The 18,314-nt window shown below is 38.6% G+C and overlaps 1 protein-coding gene across 1 annotated transcript; it reads right to left on the bottom strand.

The window, feature by feature from the left end:
• Positions 1-13,814: 13,814 nt before the first annotated feature.
• Positions 13,815-18,089, bottom strand: LOC129761277 (uncharacterized protein K02A2.6-like). The gene is made up of 2 exons (XM_055758990.1): positions 16,838-18,089; positions 13,815-16,792 (listed from the first exon to the last, which is right to left on the bottom strand). Exons 1-2 carry the CDS (start codon positions 18,087-18,089, stop codon positions 13,815-13,817), a joined length of 4,230 nt encoding a protein of 1,409 aa, XP_055614965.1.
• Between the last annotated feature and the right edge of the window lie 225 nt (positions 18,090-18,314).

Raw genomic sequence — 18,314 nt, 5'->3', positions numbered from 1 at the left:
GATATAACATTGTTAGACAAGATAGAAAGGGGCGTCTAGGAGGCGGCATCATGGTGTATGTTAACGACAGACTTAAGTATAGTGTCATTGATTTTTCTTCATATTCACCAGGAACGCCATGTTCCGAGTATATAGCAATTGAAGTTTTACTAAACAATGAAAAGATTTTTTTAGCTACTTTTTACAATCCACCTGAAGTAGATTGTGCAGACATAGTCAATACCTTGCTGTCTCAATATGGGACAAAATTCGAAAATATACTTCTAGTAGGCGATTTCAACACGAATCTTCTTGATAACAATTCGGCTAAAACATCCAGATTTAAATCCATTTTATCCATTCATAAAATGTTCAGCTTTGGTTGCGAACCAACATTTTTCCATAGTAATGGTTCATCACAATTAGATTTGATGCTCTCTAATTGTAGATCACGCTTGCTTCGCTTCAATCAAATAGATTCACCTGTATTTTCGAATCACGATTTGATTTTTGCTTCACTTGATTTTGAAATAGTGTCCACTCCACCACAAGTCGAATATCTTGATTATTCCTCGATGGATGTAGATGGCTTACTTCAGGCATTTTATTCGTTTGATTGGACAAGTTTTTATCGGTTAAATGATTCCAATGAATTACTAAACTTTTTTAATTCAACAATTAAATATCTGCATGATCATTTTGTTCCTCTTCGAACATTTGTTCCCAATAAATCTAAGAACCCATGGTTCAATGATTCCATTTGTAAAGGTATTATTGATCGTGATTTGGTTTACAAGAAATGGAAAAATAGTAAAGATCCTAACGATCATAAATTATTCAAGATTCTTCGAAACAAAGTGACTATGCTCATTCGTCAAGCCAAACGAACGTATTATGATAGCTGGACTGACAATAATCTCCCTTCCAAAGAACTATGGAAAAGATTAAAAACATTAGGTTTTTGTCAATCAAAATCATCTTGTTCTGTACAATTTGACTCTAATGAGATAAATGAGAGTTTTGCTCGAAATTTTTCTGGAAATTCCCCTGAGAATAATGTCAATCAATTTGTAACAAACCGAAATTCATTTTATTTCAATTTGATTAATGAAGACGATGTCGTAATTACTTTATACCATATAAAATCCAATGCAATAGGTCTTGATTCTCTTCCAATTAAATTTTTGAAAGCAATCATTTCGCTTGTGGCCAAACCGATTACTCATTTATTTAATTGTATCATAACTACAAGTGTTTTTCCTGACGAATGGAAAAAATCTAAAATAATTCCGATAAGAAAAAAGGCAAACATTAATAACATCCAAAATTTGCGCCCTATAAGTATACTCTGTGCGCTGTCCAAGGTATTTGAACGAATTATTAAACACCAAATTTGTCATCATATAAATCAAAATAACCTGCTAAGTTCGATGCAATCTGGATATCGTCCCCATCACAGCACAAAAACCGCAATGCTGAAGGTGTTCGATGATATAGGACTTATTCTGGATAAGGGTCGACCTGTTGTCCTATTACTTCTTGATTTTTCAAAAGCTTTCGACACGATTTCCCACGAAATTTTGTGTAAAAAACTGTCGCAAAACTTTGATTTCTCGAGTCATGCAACGACATTGCTGCGATCGTATCTAATAGGACGAAGTCAGACCGTTTTTAGTAACGATGTTTATTCTAGATTTCTTCCAATATCCTCGGGAGTACCCCAAGGTTCGATATTAGGACCAATCTTATTCTCATTGTATATTAACGATCTTCCTGATGTTCTAAAATGTTGTAAAATACACATTTTTGCGGACGACGTCCAGATATACTTCGACTGCCTGGATAATACAGCATCGACCATTTCAAGAAATATAAATGGAGACCTTGTCAGAATACATGAATGGTCGTGCAGAAATAAACTTATGTTGAATGCCAATAAAACCAATGCATTATTCATAAATAACTCGCAATCCAATAACGTTCTCAAACCAGTGCTGCAGTTGAATAGTTCAATAATTCAATATGTTGAAAGCGGGTTGAGTCTCGGTATAATTATTCAATCTAACTTTAGCTTTGATAAATTTATTTTTAAACAATGTGGAAAAGTGTATGGTACCCTTCGTACATTGTATGCTACCACATCGTTCCTCAGCACTGACACTAAACTTAAGCTTTTCACAAGCCTGGTATTGCCGCACTTCATCGCCTGCGATTTCCTTTTATCTAACTCATCAGTTTTTGCGCAATCTAAACTACAAGTAACATTGAACGCTTGTGTTCGATATGTTTTCAGACTGAGTAGATTTACCAGAGTTTCTCACCTTCAACATCGTCTGATTGGTTGTCCATTTCGCAAATTTGCTCCGATGAGATGTTGCATCTTTTTATTCAATCTTGCAAGAACAAAACTTCCAGGCTACTTACACGAAAAACTAGTAACTCTAAGAAGTTCACGCTCAAAAAAATATGCAATTCCACGACACTTCACTTCCAGGTATGGTAACTCTTTCTTCGTGAGAGGCATTTCACACTGGAATTCATTGCCAAATGAGTTGACTCTTGTAAAATCACAAACACTATTTAAGAGGAAATGTATAGAGCACTTTAATTGTTAAACTCAAGAAATTCTTCAAAGTAATAATTAATAATTTAATAATCAGTAATGCACCATTTGTACGTAAATCAGTGTAACAATTAAAGAGACAAAAGTCTCAAGTTACAAATTAAATTTGAATAAAGAATAAAGAATAAAGAATAACTACACAACTTTATTTTTATTTTTAGAATACAACTACTATTCACTACTTTATTTACAATAATTTTACAATATTTCGGAAATATGGTTTTGGGTATTAAAATCGGTTTATCCTCCTAGGATTCCAAATGAATAATGCTGGGGTCTTCCTTTTGGGTAATTGGTGACTCCTATAAAACCTTTTTCTTTTATTCTCTTTTGAAATTCTATCCTCTATAGTCACAATACTTCCTTTTTGTTTATTGTTTTCTCTTCTCTATCCCTTTTCCTTTCTAGCTTCGATTCATTCCTTTGGTATTGGTTAGTGAAGTTTGAAGACGAAACGATTTTACCTATGCAGCAAAATAGTTTATGTCGGGGGGTTCACCGAATTTATAATTAATTGTTGTATCCAACATCCTCGCCCGCGCAGAAATAACATATTTCTGAAAAAATGAAATGAAAAAACAGGAAGTGGGTTATATCTATGGTATAACCGCAAGGGTGACGTAGGACTATCGTTGATTTAGAGATCATTTGTTTGAAGTTGTTAAGTTAAAATAAAGGAAGATAAATTAGTGAAGTGAGTCTGAATACCTACCTGAACGTTTTGGTTATCTGATGACCTGGGTGACATTTGCGCATTTGAAACGAGTAACTCGTTTCGAGATAATTCAAACTCGAATCGAATTGATTTTAGTATTATATATCTTTTTCGAGTTTATATTTTCAGTGTACTAGATTTCGAGAAAAATTTGTCTCGAAAAGAAATGTAAAATTTTTGTGTTTGTAAACAAAGCAAATTTCACGGCTATTGCAAATGTCAATGCCGAAAAACAAATTTAATTTGATATTATATTAGAATTGTGATTAAAAAGAAAAGATCGCGAAATGTTTTTTGAAGACAGCAATAGGGAATAAGAGAACACGCTTATTCCACAGAGGCGGGAATTGAGGGATAAAAATGACTCTCTTCCGCTAAGTGAAAATGAGTGGATTTGTTTTATATATGTTTCCGATATAAATGATAATAATTATTCTTTTGTTTCAAGGTTTCGGCTGTATATCAGACTTAGTCGAGAAGCATTTAAAAATATTTCGGATACAACCATGTCCCAAACAACTTTCAGAAGCATTTCTACTCCTGCAGCTTTGAAATTAGCGGCCGTTTTGAATCTTTTGGCTTCTGGTCGTACCAAATTAAAGCAATGAAGGAGAAAACTTTCTACTTGGTATGGCCCAACCAACAGTTTCATCAGTGTTCAATGAAATGATGCCACTTCTGGAAAGAAGCTTATGCGAAAAACGGATCGAATTGGATACAACATCGTTTAATGAAACAACCCAATATTGTAGCTTGCAAGAAATATCAGCAAAAGGCGATTATCTTCCAACATCAGTGGAAGCTGTAAAAATATAAGCGCAATAACTACTCAAGTCACTTATTTTTACAGATACACTAAAAACGCTCTTTTTCCACTGAAAAATACGGTCATACTGTCAATTTATTAAGTGACTCCTAGTCACCACAGCCAAATCCAGGGGCCCTTTACGGCTGTCAAAATTGCACAACTCTCGCCATCCGTGTAATCCAAAAATTTGATTCAGTTACACTTTGAGTCAAAGTTCGACCACCTTCCTACCACAGAATGTAAACATCTGAATCAAATTTTTGGATTACACGGATGGCGAGAGTTGTGCAATTTTGACAGCCGTAAAGGGCCCCTGGATTTGACTGTGGTGACTAGGAGGAAGATAATCGCCTTTTGCTGATATTTCTTGCAAGCTACAATATTGGGTTGTTTCATTAAACGATGTTGTATCCAATTCGATCCCTTTTTCGCATAAGCTTCTTTCCAGATGTTTCTTCTAGGTATAGGGCCCTTGCCCTGTGGACTGGTTCCTCCCTCGCAATCACTCGGATGGTAAATTAATTTTGCAAAACACTTTGTTCACTTCAAAACGCCTAACTACACAACTTTATTTTTATTTTTAGAATACAACTACAATTCACTACTTTATTTACAATAATTTTACAATATTTCGGAAATATGGTTTTGGGTATTAAAATCGGTTTATCCTCCTAGGATTCCAAATGAATAATGCTGGGGTCTTCCTTTTGGGTAATTGGTGAACCAGCCCAGAGGGGACTGTCGAAAGGGAAACCAAAAAACGCAAAAACACAACGCCAAAGGTTCTTTTCAGAACCACCAACATGTTCATAAAGAGTAAACAGTACACTAATCCATTTTTCAGGTAGATAGGTAGGTATTCACGTAGGAGAAGAAAATAAAACAATATATTTAAAATATATATTTAAAAAAAAGATATATATTTAACAATATTTAACTGTCCCCTTTGTATAGTCCAACGTCACTCCGGTTATGTCCCGACATTACCCACCCGTCTTTTTAAATTCCCAGATGAAAAAATGTGGAAAATGAGGAAATATCTAATCGTTACTGAAAATAATCTGCCAGTTATTTTCAGTAACGATTAGATATTTCCACATTTTCCTCGATACTGGAAGCCCACCAGTGATTAATGCTAACTCGATAACCATCTGTTAATAGCACTTGATTGAAACATATTTGGTCACAGTGTTACATGGATAGAAAACATTCAAATAAACTCTTTCACATGAATGAATTTTTAAATTCCCAGGGGAACTGGCAAATTATTTTCAGTAACGATTAGATATTTCCACATTTTCCTCGATACTGGAAGCCCACCAGTGGTTAATGCTAACTCGATAACCATCTGTTAATAGCACTGGATTGAAACATATTTGGTCACAGTGTTACATGGATAGAAAACAATCAAATAAACTCTTTCACATGAATGTATTTTTAAATTCCCAGGGGAACTGGCAGATTATTTTCAGTAACGATTAGATATTTCCACATTTTCCTCGATACTGGAAGCCCACCAGAGGTTAATGCTAACTCGATAACCATCTGTTAATAGCACTTGATTGAAACATATTTGGTTCTCAATGTTACGTTGATAGAAAACATTCAAATAAACTCTTTCACATGAATGTATTTTTAAAATCCCAGAGGAACTGGCAGATTATTTTTCAGCAATGATTAGATCTTTCCGGAACTTTCTCGATGCTGGATGGCATCCAAACGGAAAGAATTCTGCGCGTGTATGTGTCGATCCTTCGCCGTCCACCTCCTCCAGCACGTTAGGCAACGATGTTGTCTTGTCGATGTCCTCACGAAAAATGAATGTGTCTTACCACCAGAATATCGCTTAAGTATGCTTTTTGTGTGTGATTGAATCGAGAGAAGGTGTGGTTTACGATGGCAATTTGGAAGGCAAACTAGAGGGGAATGAACTCTCTGAGCTCTAAACTTTCGGCGACTGAGCAATAATCGATTGCGTACGCATACAATATTGGATACGGAAATATCCTACAGATGGGGAAGGATAATCTTCAGAAGCTTTCCTGCTAATTACACTTGGTTGAAAAATTACAAAATCAAATGTATTTGATCGCTGTGTTATATGGTTAGAAAACATTAAAATAAACTCTTTCACATGAATGTATTTTTAAAAATCCCAGATGAACTGGCAGATTATTTTCAGTAACGATTAGATATTTCCACATTTTCCTCGATACTGGAAGCCCACCAGTGGTTAATGCTAAACCGCAATGCTGAAGGTGTTCGATGATATAGGACTTATTCTGGATAAGGGTCGACCTGTTGTCCTATTACTTCTTGATTTTTCAAAAGCTTTCGACACGATTTCCCACGAAATTTTGTGTAAAAAACTGTCGCAAAACTTTGATTTCTCGAGTCATGCAACGACATTGCTGCGATCGTATCTAATAGGACGAAGTCAGACCGTTTTTAGTAACGATGTTTATTCTAGATTTCTTCCAATATCCTCGGGAGTACCCCAAGGTTCGATATTAGGACCAATCTTATTCTCATTGTATATTAACGATCTTCCTGATGTTCTAAAATGTTGTAAAATACACATTTTTGCGGACGACGTCCAGATATACTTCGACTGCCTGGATAATACAGCATCGACCATTTCAAGAAATATAAATGGAGACCTTGTCAGAATACATGAATGGTCGTGCAGAAATAAACTTATGTTGAATGCCAATAAAACCAATGCATTATTCATAAATAACTCGCAATCCAATAACGTTCTCAAACCAGTGCTGCAGTTGAATAGTTCAATAATTCAATATGTTGAAAGCGGGTTGAGTCTCGGTATAATTATTCAATCTAACTTTAGCTTTGATAAATTTATTTTTAAACAATGTGGAAAAGTGTATGGTACCCTTCGTACATTGTATGCTACCACATCGTTCCTCAGCACTGACACTAAACTTAAGCTTTTCACAAGCCTGGTATTGCCGCACTTCATCGCCTGCGATTTCCTTTTATCTAACTCATCAGTTTTTGCGCAATCTAAACTACAAGTAACATTGAACGCTTGTGTTCGATATGTTTTCAGACTGAGTAGATTTACCAGAGTTTCTCACCTTCAACATCGTCTGATTGGTTGTCCATTTCGCAAATTTGCTCCGATGAGATGTTGCATCTTTTTATTCAATCTTGCAAGAACAAAACTTCCAGGCTACTTACACGAAAAACTAGTAACTCTAAGAAGTTCACGCTCAAAAAAATATGCAATTCCACGACACTTCACTTCCAGGTATGGTAACTCTTTCTTCGTGAGAGGCATTTCACACTGGAATTCATTGCCAAATGAGTTGACTCTTGTAAAATCACAAACACTATTTAAGAGGAAATGTATAGAGCACTTTAATTGTTAAACTCAAGAAATTCTTCAAAGTAATAATTAATAATTTAATAATCAGTAATGCACCATTTGTACGTAAATCAGTGTAACAATTAAAGAGACAAAAGTCTCAAGTTACAAATTAAATTTGAATAAAGAATAAAGAATAAAGAATAACTACACAACTTTATTTTTATTTTTAGAATACAACTACTATTCACTACTTTATTTACAATAATTTTACAATATTTCGGAAATATGGTTTTGGGTATTAAAATCGGTTTATCCTCCTAGGATTCCAAATGAATAATGCTGGGGTCTTCCTTTTGGGTAATTGGTGACTCCTATAAAACCTTTTTCTTTTATTCTCTTTTGAAATTCTATCCTCTATAGTCACAATACTTCCTTTTTGTTTATTGTTTTCTCTTCTCTATCCCTTTTCCTTTCTAGCTTCGATTCATTCCTTTGGTATTGGTTAGTGAAGTTTGAAGACGAAACGATTTTACCTATGCAGCAAAATAGTTTATGTCGGGGGGTTCACCGAATTTATAATTAATTGTTGTATCCAACATCCTCGCCCGCGCAGAAATAACATATTTCTGAAAAAATGAAATGAAAAAACAGGAAGTGGGTTATATCTATGGTATAACCGCAAGGGTGACGTAGGACTATCGTTGATTTAGAGATCATTTGTTTGAAGTTGTTAAGTTAAAATAAAGGAAGATAAATTAGTGAAGTGAGTCTGAATACCTACCTGAACGTTTTGGTTATCTGATGACCTGGGTGACATTTGCGCATTTGAAACGAGTAACTCGTTTCGAGATAATTCAAACTCGAATCGAATTGATTTTAGTATTATATATCTTTTTCGAGTTTATATTTTCAGTGTACTAGATTTCGAGAAAAATTTGTCTCGAAAAGAAATGTAAAATTTTTGTGTTTGTAAACAAAGCAAATTTCACGGCTATTGCAAATGTCAATGCCGAAAAACAAATTTAATTTGATATTATATTAGAATTGTGATTAAAAAGAAAAGATCGCGAAATGTTTTTTGAAGACAGCAATAGGGAATAAGAGAACACGCTTATTCCACAGAGGCGGGAATTGAGGGATAAAAATGACTCTCTTCCGCTAAGTGAAAATGAGTGGATTTGTTTTATATATGTTTCCGATATAAATGATAATAATTATTCTTTTGTTTCAAGGTTTCGGCTGTATATCAGACTTAGTCGAGAAGCATTTAAAAATATTTCGGATACAACCATGTCCCAAACAACTTTCAGAAGCATTTCTACTCCTGCAGCTTTGAAATTAGCGGCCGTTTTGAATCTTTTGGCTTCTGGTCGTACCAAATTAAAGCAATGAAGGAGAAAACTTTCTACTTGGTATGGCCCAACCAACAGTTTCATCAGTGTTCAATGAAATGATGCCACTTCTGGAAAGAAGCTTATGCGAAAAACGGATCGAATTGGATACAACATCGTTTAATGAAACAACCCAATATTGTAGCTTGCAAGAAATATCAGCAAAAGGCGATTATCTTCCAACATCAGTGGAAGCTGTAAAAATATAAGCGCAATAACTACTCAAGTCACTTATTTTTACAGATACACTAAAAACGCTCTTTTTCCACTGAAAAATACGGTCATACTGTCAATTTATTAAGTGACTCCTAGTCACCACAGCCAAATCCAGGGGCCCTTTACGGCTGTCAAAATTGCACAACTCTCGCCATCCGTGTAATCCAAAAATTTGATTCAGTTACACTTTGAGTCAAAGTTCGACCACCTTCCTACCACAGAATGTAAACATCTGAATCAAATTTTTGGATTACACGGATGGCGAGAGTTGTGCAATTTTGACAGCCGTAAAGGGCCCCTGGATTTGACTGTGGTGACTAGGAGGAAGATAATCGCCTTTTGCTGATATTTCTTGCAAGCTACAATATTGGGTTGTTTCATTAAACGATGTTGTATCCAATTCGATCCCTTTTTCGCATAAGCTTCTTTCCAGATGTTTCTTCTAGGTATAGGGCCCTTGCCCTGTGGACTGGTTCCTCCCTCGCAATCACTCGGATGGTAAATTAATTTTGCAAAACACTTTGTTCACTTCAAAACGCCTAACTACACAACTTTATTTTTATTTTTAGAATACAACTACAATTCACTACTTTATTTACAATAATTTTACAATATTTCGGAAATATGGTTTTGGGTATTAAAATCGGTTTATCCTCCTAGGATTCCAAATGAATAATGCTGGGGTCTTCCTTTTGGGTAATTGGTGAACCAGCCCAGAGGGGACTGTCGAAAGGGAAACCAAAAAACGCAAAAACACAACGCCAAAGGTTCTTTTCAGAACCACCAACATGTTCATAAAGAGTAAACAGTACACTAATCCATTTTTCAGGTAGATAGGTAGGTATTCACGTAGGAGAAGAAAATAAAACAATATATTTAAAATATATATTTAAAAAAAAGATATATATTTAACAATATTTAACTGTCCCCTTTGTATAGTCCAACGTCACTCCGGTTATGTCCCGACATTACCCACCCGTCTTTTTAAATTCCCAGATGAAAAAATGTGGAAAATGAGGAAATATCTAATCGTTACTGAAAATAATCTGCCAGTTATTTTCAGTAACGATTAGATATTTCCACATTTTCCTCGATACTGGAAGCCCACCAGTGATTAATGCTAACTCGATAACCATCTGTTAATAGCACTTGATTGAAACATATTTGGTCACAGTGTTACATGGATAGAAAACATTCAAATAAACTCTTTCACATGAATGAATTTTTAAATTCCCAGGGGAACTGGCAAATTATTTTCAGTAACGATTAGATATTTCCACATTTTCCTCGATACTGGAAGCCCACCAGTGGTTAATGCTAACTCGATAACCATCTGTTAATAGCACTGGATTGAAACATATTTGGTCACAGTGTTACATGGATAGAAAACAATCAAATAAACTCTTTCACATGAATGTATTTTTAAATTCCCAGGGGAACTGGCAGATTATTTTCAGTAACGATTAGATATTTCCACATTTTCCTCGATACTGGAAGCCCACCAGAGGTTAATGCTAACTCGATAACCATCTGTTAATAGCACTTGATTGAAACATATTTGGTTCTCAATGTTACGTTGATAGAAAACATTCAAATAAACTCTTTCACATGAATGTATTTTTAAAATCCCAGAGGAACTGGCAGATTATTTTTCAGCAATGATTAGATCTTTCCGGAACTTTCTCGATGCTGGATGGCATCCAAACGGAAAGAATTCTGCGCGTGTATGTGTCGATCCTTCGCCGTCCACCTCCTCCAGCACGTTAGGCAACGATGTTGTCTTGTCGATGTCCTCACGAAAAATGAATGTGTCTTACCACCAGAATATCGCTTAAGTATGCTTTTTGTGTGTGATTGAATCGAGAGAAGGTGTGGTTTACGATGGCAATTTGGAAGGCAAACTAGAGGGGAATGAACTCTCTGAGCTCTAAACTTTCGGCGACTGAGCAATAATCGATTGCGTACGCATACAATATTGGATACGGAAATATCCTACAGATGGGGAAGGATAATCTTCAGAAGCTTTCCTGCTAATTACACTTGGTTGAAAAATTACAAAATCAAATGTATTTGATCGCTGTGTTATATGGTTAGAAAACATTAAAATAAACTCTTTCACATGAATGTATTTTTTAAAATCCCAGATGAACTGGCAGATTATTTTCAGTAACGATTAGATATTTCCACATTTTCCTCGATACTGGAAGCCCACCAGTGGTTAATGCTAACTCGATAACCATCTGTTAATAGCACTTGATTGAAACATATTTGGTCACAGTGTTACATGGATAGAAAACATTCAAATAAACTCTTTCACATGAATGAATTTTTAAATTCCCAGATGAATTGGCAGATTATTTTCAGTAACGATTAGATATTTCCACATTTTCCTCGATACTGGAAGCCCAAAACGGAAAGAATTCTGCGCGTGTATGTGTCGATCCTTCGCCGTCCACCTCCTCCAGCATGTTAGGCAACGATGTTGTCTTGTCGATGTCCTCACGAAAAATGAATGTGTCTCACCACCAGAATATCGCTTAAGTATGCTTTTTGTGTGTGATTGAATCGAGAGAAGGTGTGGTTTACGATGGCAATTTGGAAGGCAAACTAGAGGGGAATGAACTCTCTGAGCTCTAAACTTTCGGCGACTGAGCAATAATCGATTGCGTACGCATACAATATTGGATACGGAAATATCCTACTGATGGGGAAGGATAATCTTCAGAAGCTTTCCTGCTAATTACACTTGGTTGAAAAATTACAAAATCAAATGTATTTGATCGCTGTGTTATATGGTTAGAAAACATTAAAATAAACTCTTTCACATGAATGTATTTTTAAATTCCCAGATGAACTGGCAGATTATTTTCAGTAACGATTAGATATTTCCACATTTTCCTCGATACTGGAAGCCCACCAGTGATTAATGCTAACTCGATAACCATCTGTTAATAGCACTTGATTGAAACATATTTGGTCACAGTGTTATATGGATAGCAAACATTCAAATAAACTCTTTCACATGAATGAATTTTTAAATTCCCAGATGAATTGGCAGATTATTTTCAGTAACGATTAGATATTTCCACATTTTCCTCGATACTGGAAGCCCAAGTGCTATTAACCATCTGTTAATAGCACTTGATCGAAACATATTTGGTCACAGTGTTACATGGATAGAAAACATTCAAATAAACTCTTTCACATGAATGAATTTTTAAATTCCCAGGGGAACTGGCAGATTATTTTCAGTAACGATTAGATATTTGCACATTTTCCTCGATACTGGAAGCCCACCAGTGGTTAATGCTAACTCGATAACCATCTGTTAATAGCACTTGATTGAAACATATTTGGTTCTCAATGTTACGTTGATAGAAAACATTCAAATAAACTCTTTCACATGAATGTATTTTTAAATTTCCAGAGGAACTGGCAGATTATTTTTCAGCAATGATTAGATCTTTCCGGAACTTTCTCGATGCTGAATGGCATCCAAACGGAAAGAATTCTGCGCGTGTATGTGTCGATCCTTCGCCGTCCACCTCCTCCAGCACGTTAGGCAACGATGTTGTCTTGTCGATGTCCTCACGAAAAATGAATGTGTCTCACTTTTTTTTTTCACTTAAATTCTTTTTATTTCTTAATTTGGTTTACATTATAATAAAGTACTACATATCAAGTGATCAACCTAGGGTTCTACATCTTTAAGTTGCAATGTCAAGTTTTGTAATGATTTGTATCATACACATTATTCGATTGTTTCATATTCCTATTGTAAAATCATGCCTAAACTTTTCTAGTTTTTTGTTACCTTTTTTTTACCTAAATCTAACTTATAAGATACCCTCCCCAAATTATTTACATTATCCCAACTTACACTACTTATCTAACTGGAAATAAATATATCTACCCAAACCCAAAGCCGTTACCTTGAAAGGTAACGACTATGAAGTCAGGTAGCATACTCATACAGATTTTGTATTATTCCGTGTGTTGAGAGAGCGCAACTCTGTTCAAATTTCATACAATTGTTATTGATAATTTCATCCAAGGTTTTAATCCCGGCCAGCTGATGTATCTCCGAATTTCGCGTTCTGGGTGGAGAGTTTAGAATCATACGAAGAATTTTGTTTTGTATGCGTTGAAGTTTTAATTTGTGAGTTGGAGCACAGCACTCCCAAATGGGCATCGCATATGCGATAACTGGAAATATTATTTGTTTGTATACTGCAAGTTTATTCGTTAGAGATAATCGAGAGTATCTATTGATCAGGGGATACAATGACCTGATTAAAATGTTGCATCTTGTGTCTGTTTTGTCAATGTGTGCTCTGAAGGTAAGTTTTCGATCGAAAGTTAGACCCAGATACACTACTTCTGAAGACCATTCAATACTATTGCCATTAAGACTGACTCTCATATTTTGAGGAGGAACAAGCTTTGGAGTGTTCTTGTGGGGAAACAATATAACTTGTTGTTACGTCTTGGCTAATGTATGAACGACAATTATATTTACGTAACAATAATAACTTTATTAACTATTCTAATGTTTTAAAATAAATAACTTGGTCAGCACTCGAGCGTGGTTACTGAGGAATAGAGCACGAACATGGGGTCGCTCGTGACAGCTGTGGCCTAGCCGGCGGCAAGGCCAATGAATGGAAGGTGCAATAACTGTTGTATGATGGAAGTGTGCGTACTACCGTAAGCGCACCGTCGTTGGGTGGTACCCCAACACCTCCCCTTTTTTAGTAGATCTGGTACGGTTCATATCTAGCTGGCGCCCGACGATTGCGCGTTGATCGGCGCTGAATCACATCCTCAGGATCAGGTTGTCGAACGGATCCACGAGCTCGCCGATGCGTAGCTGGTGGTTCAATGAGCTCGCGCATGAACTCTCGCTGGATTTCGTTAAGCTCTTCAGGTTCGGCTGGTGGTATCACTTCCTCTGGAGCAGCACTAGGATTCAATCCCCACGAACCTAGCAGGATATCAAGCGAAATGGACGGATCTGTTTCAGACATTGTTGGTACTTCACTTCCGTAGCGTTTTCGCAGTTGATTGCTGTGGCTGCGAATTAACCGTTGCTGTTGCGGGATCCACACGTTATATATAACCGTACCCACTCGCTCCACTATCACTCCAGGTACCCAGTTCCAATCGTTGCCTCGATGTACTTGGGCATACACCTGGTCCTGGACGCCGAAGCACTTCTCCTTGGCTCCGTGTTTCGTATTGAACTGCTGGTTCTGCTTGAGGCTGTTGTTTTTGTTGAACTTACTGGTTGGACGAAGTAATTCAAACGATGTCCTCAGTGGTCTTCCTAGCAATACTTCTGCGGGGGATTTGCCGCCAGGAGCACTACGACAGGGTGTAGATCTGTAGCACAGTAAGAACGTATTCAATGCTTCGTCTAAGGTTTCCCCTCCGGCCTGATTTTTTTTCATGGTTCTTTTGAAGGTGTCGACAAACCTTTCCACCTGTCCATTGCTTTGAGAGTGGAAAGGGGTTGTTTTAAGGTGCATGATACCATTCGATTCGCAGAACCGCTCGAAGACGTCACTCACAAGTTGCGATCCGTTGTCGGAAACTAGAACTTCCGGCATACCAAATCGACTGAAGATCTGGCGTAGAATAGCGATCGTTGCTGCCGATGTTATTGACTTTGTAGGGATAACTTCCGGCCATTTGGATAGTGAATCCACTAGCAGGAGATAATACGTTCCGTCAATCGGCCCCGCAAAATCCACGTGGACCCTCTGCCACGGTTTTTCGGGGATGGGCCATGACTCCAGCTTTGTTTTGGTGTCAGTCTTTGCGACAGAAGCACATTCTGAACATGATCGGACCAGGGCGGTAACGTGTTCATCGATGTTTGGCCAATATACGTAATTTCTCGCCAATGACCACATACGTTCAACGCCTGGGTGCCCTTTATGAAGTTGCTGCAGTATTTTACGTTGAAACTTCTTCGGTATTACAATCCGCTCTCCGTACATCAGGACTTTTTGGGCTGCGTACAAAGATTCACGTCGTGCGAAAAATTGCTGAACTTCCGATCCTCCCGAGATGGTTTTCTTATCGTTAGGCCAACCGTTGATGACGTATTTCAGAACTTGCTGCAACATCTCATCTTTCGTAGTCTCGGCTGCTATCATTTTGTATGAAACAGGAAGATACTCGATGGATTGACTGACGATGTTGCAGATCACCTGTTCCACTTCGAGGGATGCAATCACGTAGTCCTCGTTCGGCCTTACGTGGCTGTTGATCAAACGGGATAGTATATCGGCGTGCCCAAAATGATCCGTAGAAATATGCTCGATTTTGAAATCGTAGAGTAACATGGTGAGTGCCCATCTTTGGAGACGGTTGGCGGTGTAAGGTGGAATCCCTTGTTTCGAGCCGAAAATGGCCACAAGAGGCTTGTGGTCCGTCTGCAGGATGAAATGTCTGCCGTAGATCATTCTATGGAACTTTGTTACGGCGTATACGAGGCCCAACGCCTCTTTCTCGATCTGACTATAGCGGGATTCGGCTGGAGTCAGACTCCGGGATGCATGGTATACTGCCTTTTCCGACCCGTCGGGGAATCGATGAGCAATGTGGGCGCCTATTCCCACATTTGATGCGTCTGCTGACACTACCATCGTTAGGCGAGGATTGTAGTGAGTCAGCATGAGGGGTGATTGCAAAACTTCTTTGAAACGGTTGAATGAACGTTGACATGCATCTGTCCACTGGAAACTGGCCCCCTCCTTGAGGAGCTCATCCAGCGGTTGGCGAAGTTTCCGCATCTCTCGGATGTATTTGCCGTAATAATTAATCGCCCCTAAATAGGATCTCAGGGTGGGTACATCGTTTGGCGGAGGCATGTTGATTATTGCCTTCACCTTATCTGGATCAGGGCGTATGCCCTCGGAATCCAGAAGTTGGCCCAAGTATTTAACTTGGTGCATGAAGAACCGGCATTTTTCGATCTTCACGGTGAACCCATACTCCTGGATGCGTTGCAGGACTAAATGTAAATTTCGTCTATGTTCCTCCGCATTCCGGCCACCGATCAAGATGTCGTCAAGGTAGGGTGACGTACATTCGATGCCGGATAGCATCGTGTCAATGATCTGTTGGAACGCTCCCGGTGCGCTTTTGATTCCGGGTGAGAGACGGTTGAACCGGTACAGTCCTTTGTGGGTATTGATATTAATCAATTTGCGACTTTCCTCGTCTACGGGAACTTGTAGATAGGCGTTGGACAGGTCGATGTGACTGAATATAGTGCAATTTGCCATTCGATTGAAGATATCCTCCGGAAGAGGCAGAGGATAGCTGTTTGACTCTAACACGTTGTTCAGGCCGGTAGAAAAATCGGCGCATATACGGACGGAGCGGTCCGGCTTACGTACCACCACAATCGGTGCTGCCCAATCTGCATACGTAACCGGCGTGATGATGCCCAGGTGTTCTAGGCGCTTCAGCTCATCTTCGACGACCACTTCCATACCGTATGATACCGGTCGCTTAGGCCTGAATACTGGTTGAGCTCCCTCCTTGAGCGTGAAATGTACTTGCGTTTTCGTACAGAGGCCCATGCGTTCCGTGAAAACGTCTGGAAACATGGCCCTCAACTCGGCGATCTGCTGGTCTTCTTGTTTGGTGTCGACCAGCTTACAGAAGGACGAAAATGGAACGTCCCACAGGCCAAACTCGTCCAACAAGTCTGAGCCTAAAACATTCAAAGAAAGGTTAGAGCTACAAACGTAACAGTTACCTTCCCGTTGGGTATTGCCGATGGTGATGGAGGCTCGGAACATCGCATCGATAGCAAGCCTGCTTCCCGAAGCAGTCTGCACCTGACAGTCGGGTGGTGACGTTTGTGGTGCCCCGACTCTGATCCAATTTTGTTTAGAAATGATGGTTATGTCGGACCCGGAATCCAGTTGAAGGTTCACTGGCACACCGTTGATGTTGGTTTCGACGTACCGACGGCTCCGCTTCACATCCTTTACCACGACGATCTTATTCGAGTGCCTTGGTTTATGCTGCTGCTTCCCTTTATTGAACTTCGATCGCTGCTTGAAGCACCCACAGTAGCCTTCCTTGTGACCCGTCTGACCGCAGTCCCGGCACTTATGTTCCTTGAAACTGCACTGGCTGGAGAAATGCATACCACCACAGCACCAACAAGGCGTCTTCGGTGCGTCTCCTTTGCTTTTGGTATTGCCCCAGTTTCCCTTTTTGCGATGATTCGGAGAGCGAGATCTGTAGGCCTTCGTAGCGGCGACGGTGGATGTCGATGTTTGACCACCGATGTGAACAGTATCTTTCTTCAGATTTATGAGGCTTTTGCAATCCTCCACTACTTTTTCCAATGTGATGTCGTTCGTCTCGTTGATTTTCGATAACAAGCGCATCCGTATATCAGAGTCCTTGGAAGATTTGAGTCCACACACAAATATCAGGCATTTGAACTGCTCCTCTTTGAGTTCCTGGAGCTTAAAATCGACGCACGCACGGTTGACCTTGCAAGAGTAGCTGATAAAATCATCATTCTCATCTTTCGTCGTCTGAAGGCATTCATATCGACGATGAAAGGTAGACACGGGCGTGCCGAAAATTGTCTTAAGCTTGGCAATGGTCTCATCAAACGTAAATTCCTTCGAAAGTTTAGGAAGTATGAACGAAGTATATCGTTCGTGTGCGGTGGGACTCAGCTTTCTGAGTAGAAGTCGAACTTTTGCGTCATCCTGAAGCTGTGCAGCGTCTTTTTCGAAAAGATCCGCGTACCGTGAGAACCAAGCGTCGAAAGAACATCCTTTTTCTGCATCGTAGACAAATTCCGTGATATTCGTCGCTAAGGAATCGAGGATATATTCGTTCCGGTTTGTATTTTGGACACTTCCTTGGATACCCGCCATCTGCTCTGCTAACCTTGCCATCAGCGCATTTTGGTTATTCAGGATTGTCAAAATTGTGTCCTTGAATGGCTGTTCTTGAGCTTGTTGTAATGGCGGATTGGACATCTTTTTTCCTTTGTTCGTACAGAGCTTACACACGCGGTTTCAACGTGTCGCGATATTTCTTTCGATTTAACACGGAAATTTTACCGACACGCGATTCACCGGACTCGTCGCCACTTTGTTACGTCTTGGCTAATGTATGAACGACAATTATATTTACGTAACAATAATAACTTTATTAACTATTCTAATGTTTTAAAATAAATAACTTGGTCAGCACTCGAGCGT

This window comes from Toxorhynchites rutilus, chromosome 1, assembly GCF_029784135.1.
Source record: "Toxorhynchites rutilus septentrionalis strain SRP chromosome 1, ASM2978413v1, whole genome shotgun sequence".
In the NCBI taxonomy this organism is placed as follows: domain Eukaryota; kingdom Metazoa; phylum Arthropoda; class Insecta; order Diptera; family Culicidae; genus Toxorhynchites; species Toxorhynchites rutilus.
This window is presented reverse-complemented; position numbering and strand designations above follow the sequence as displayed.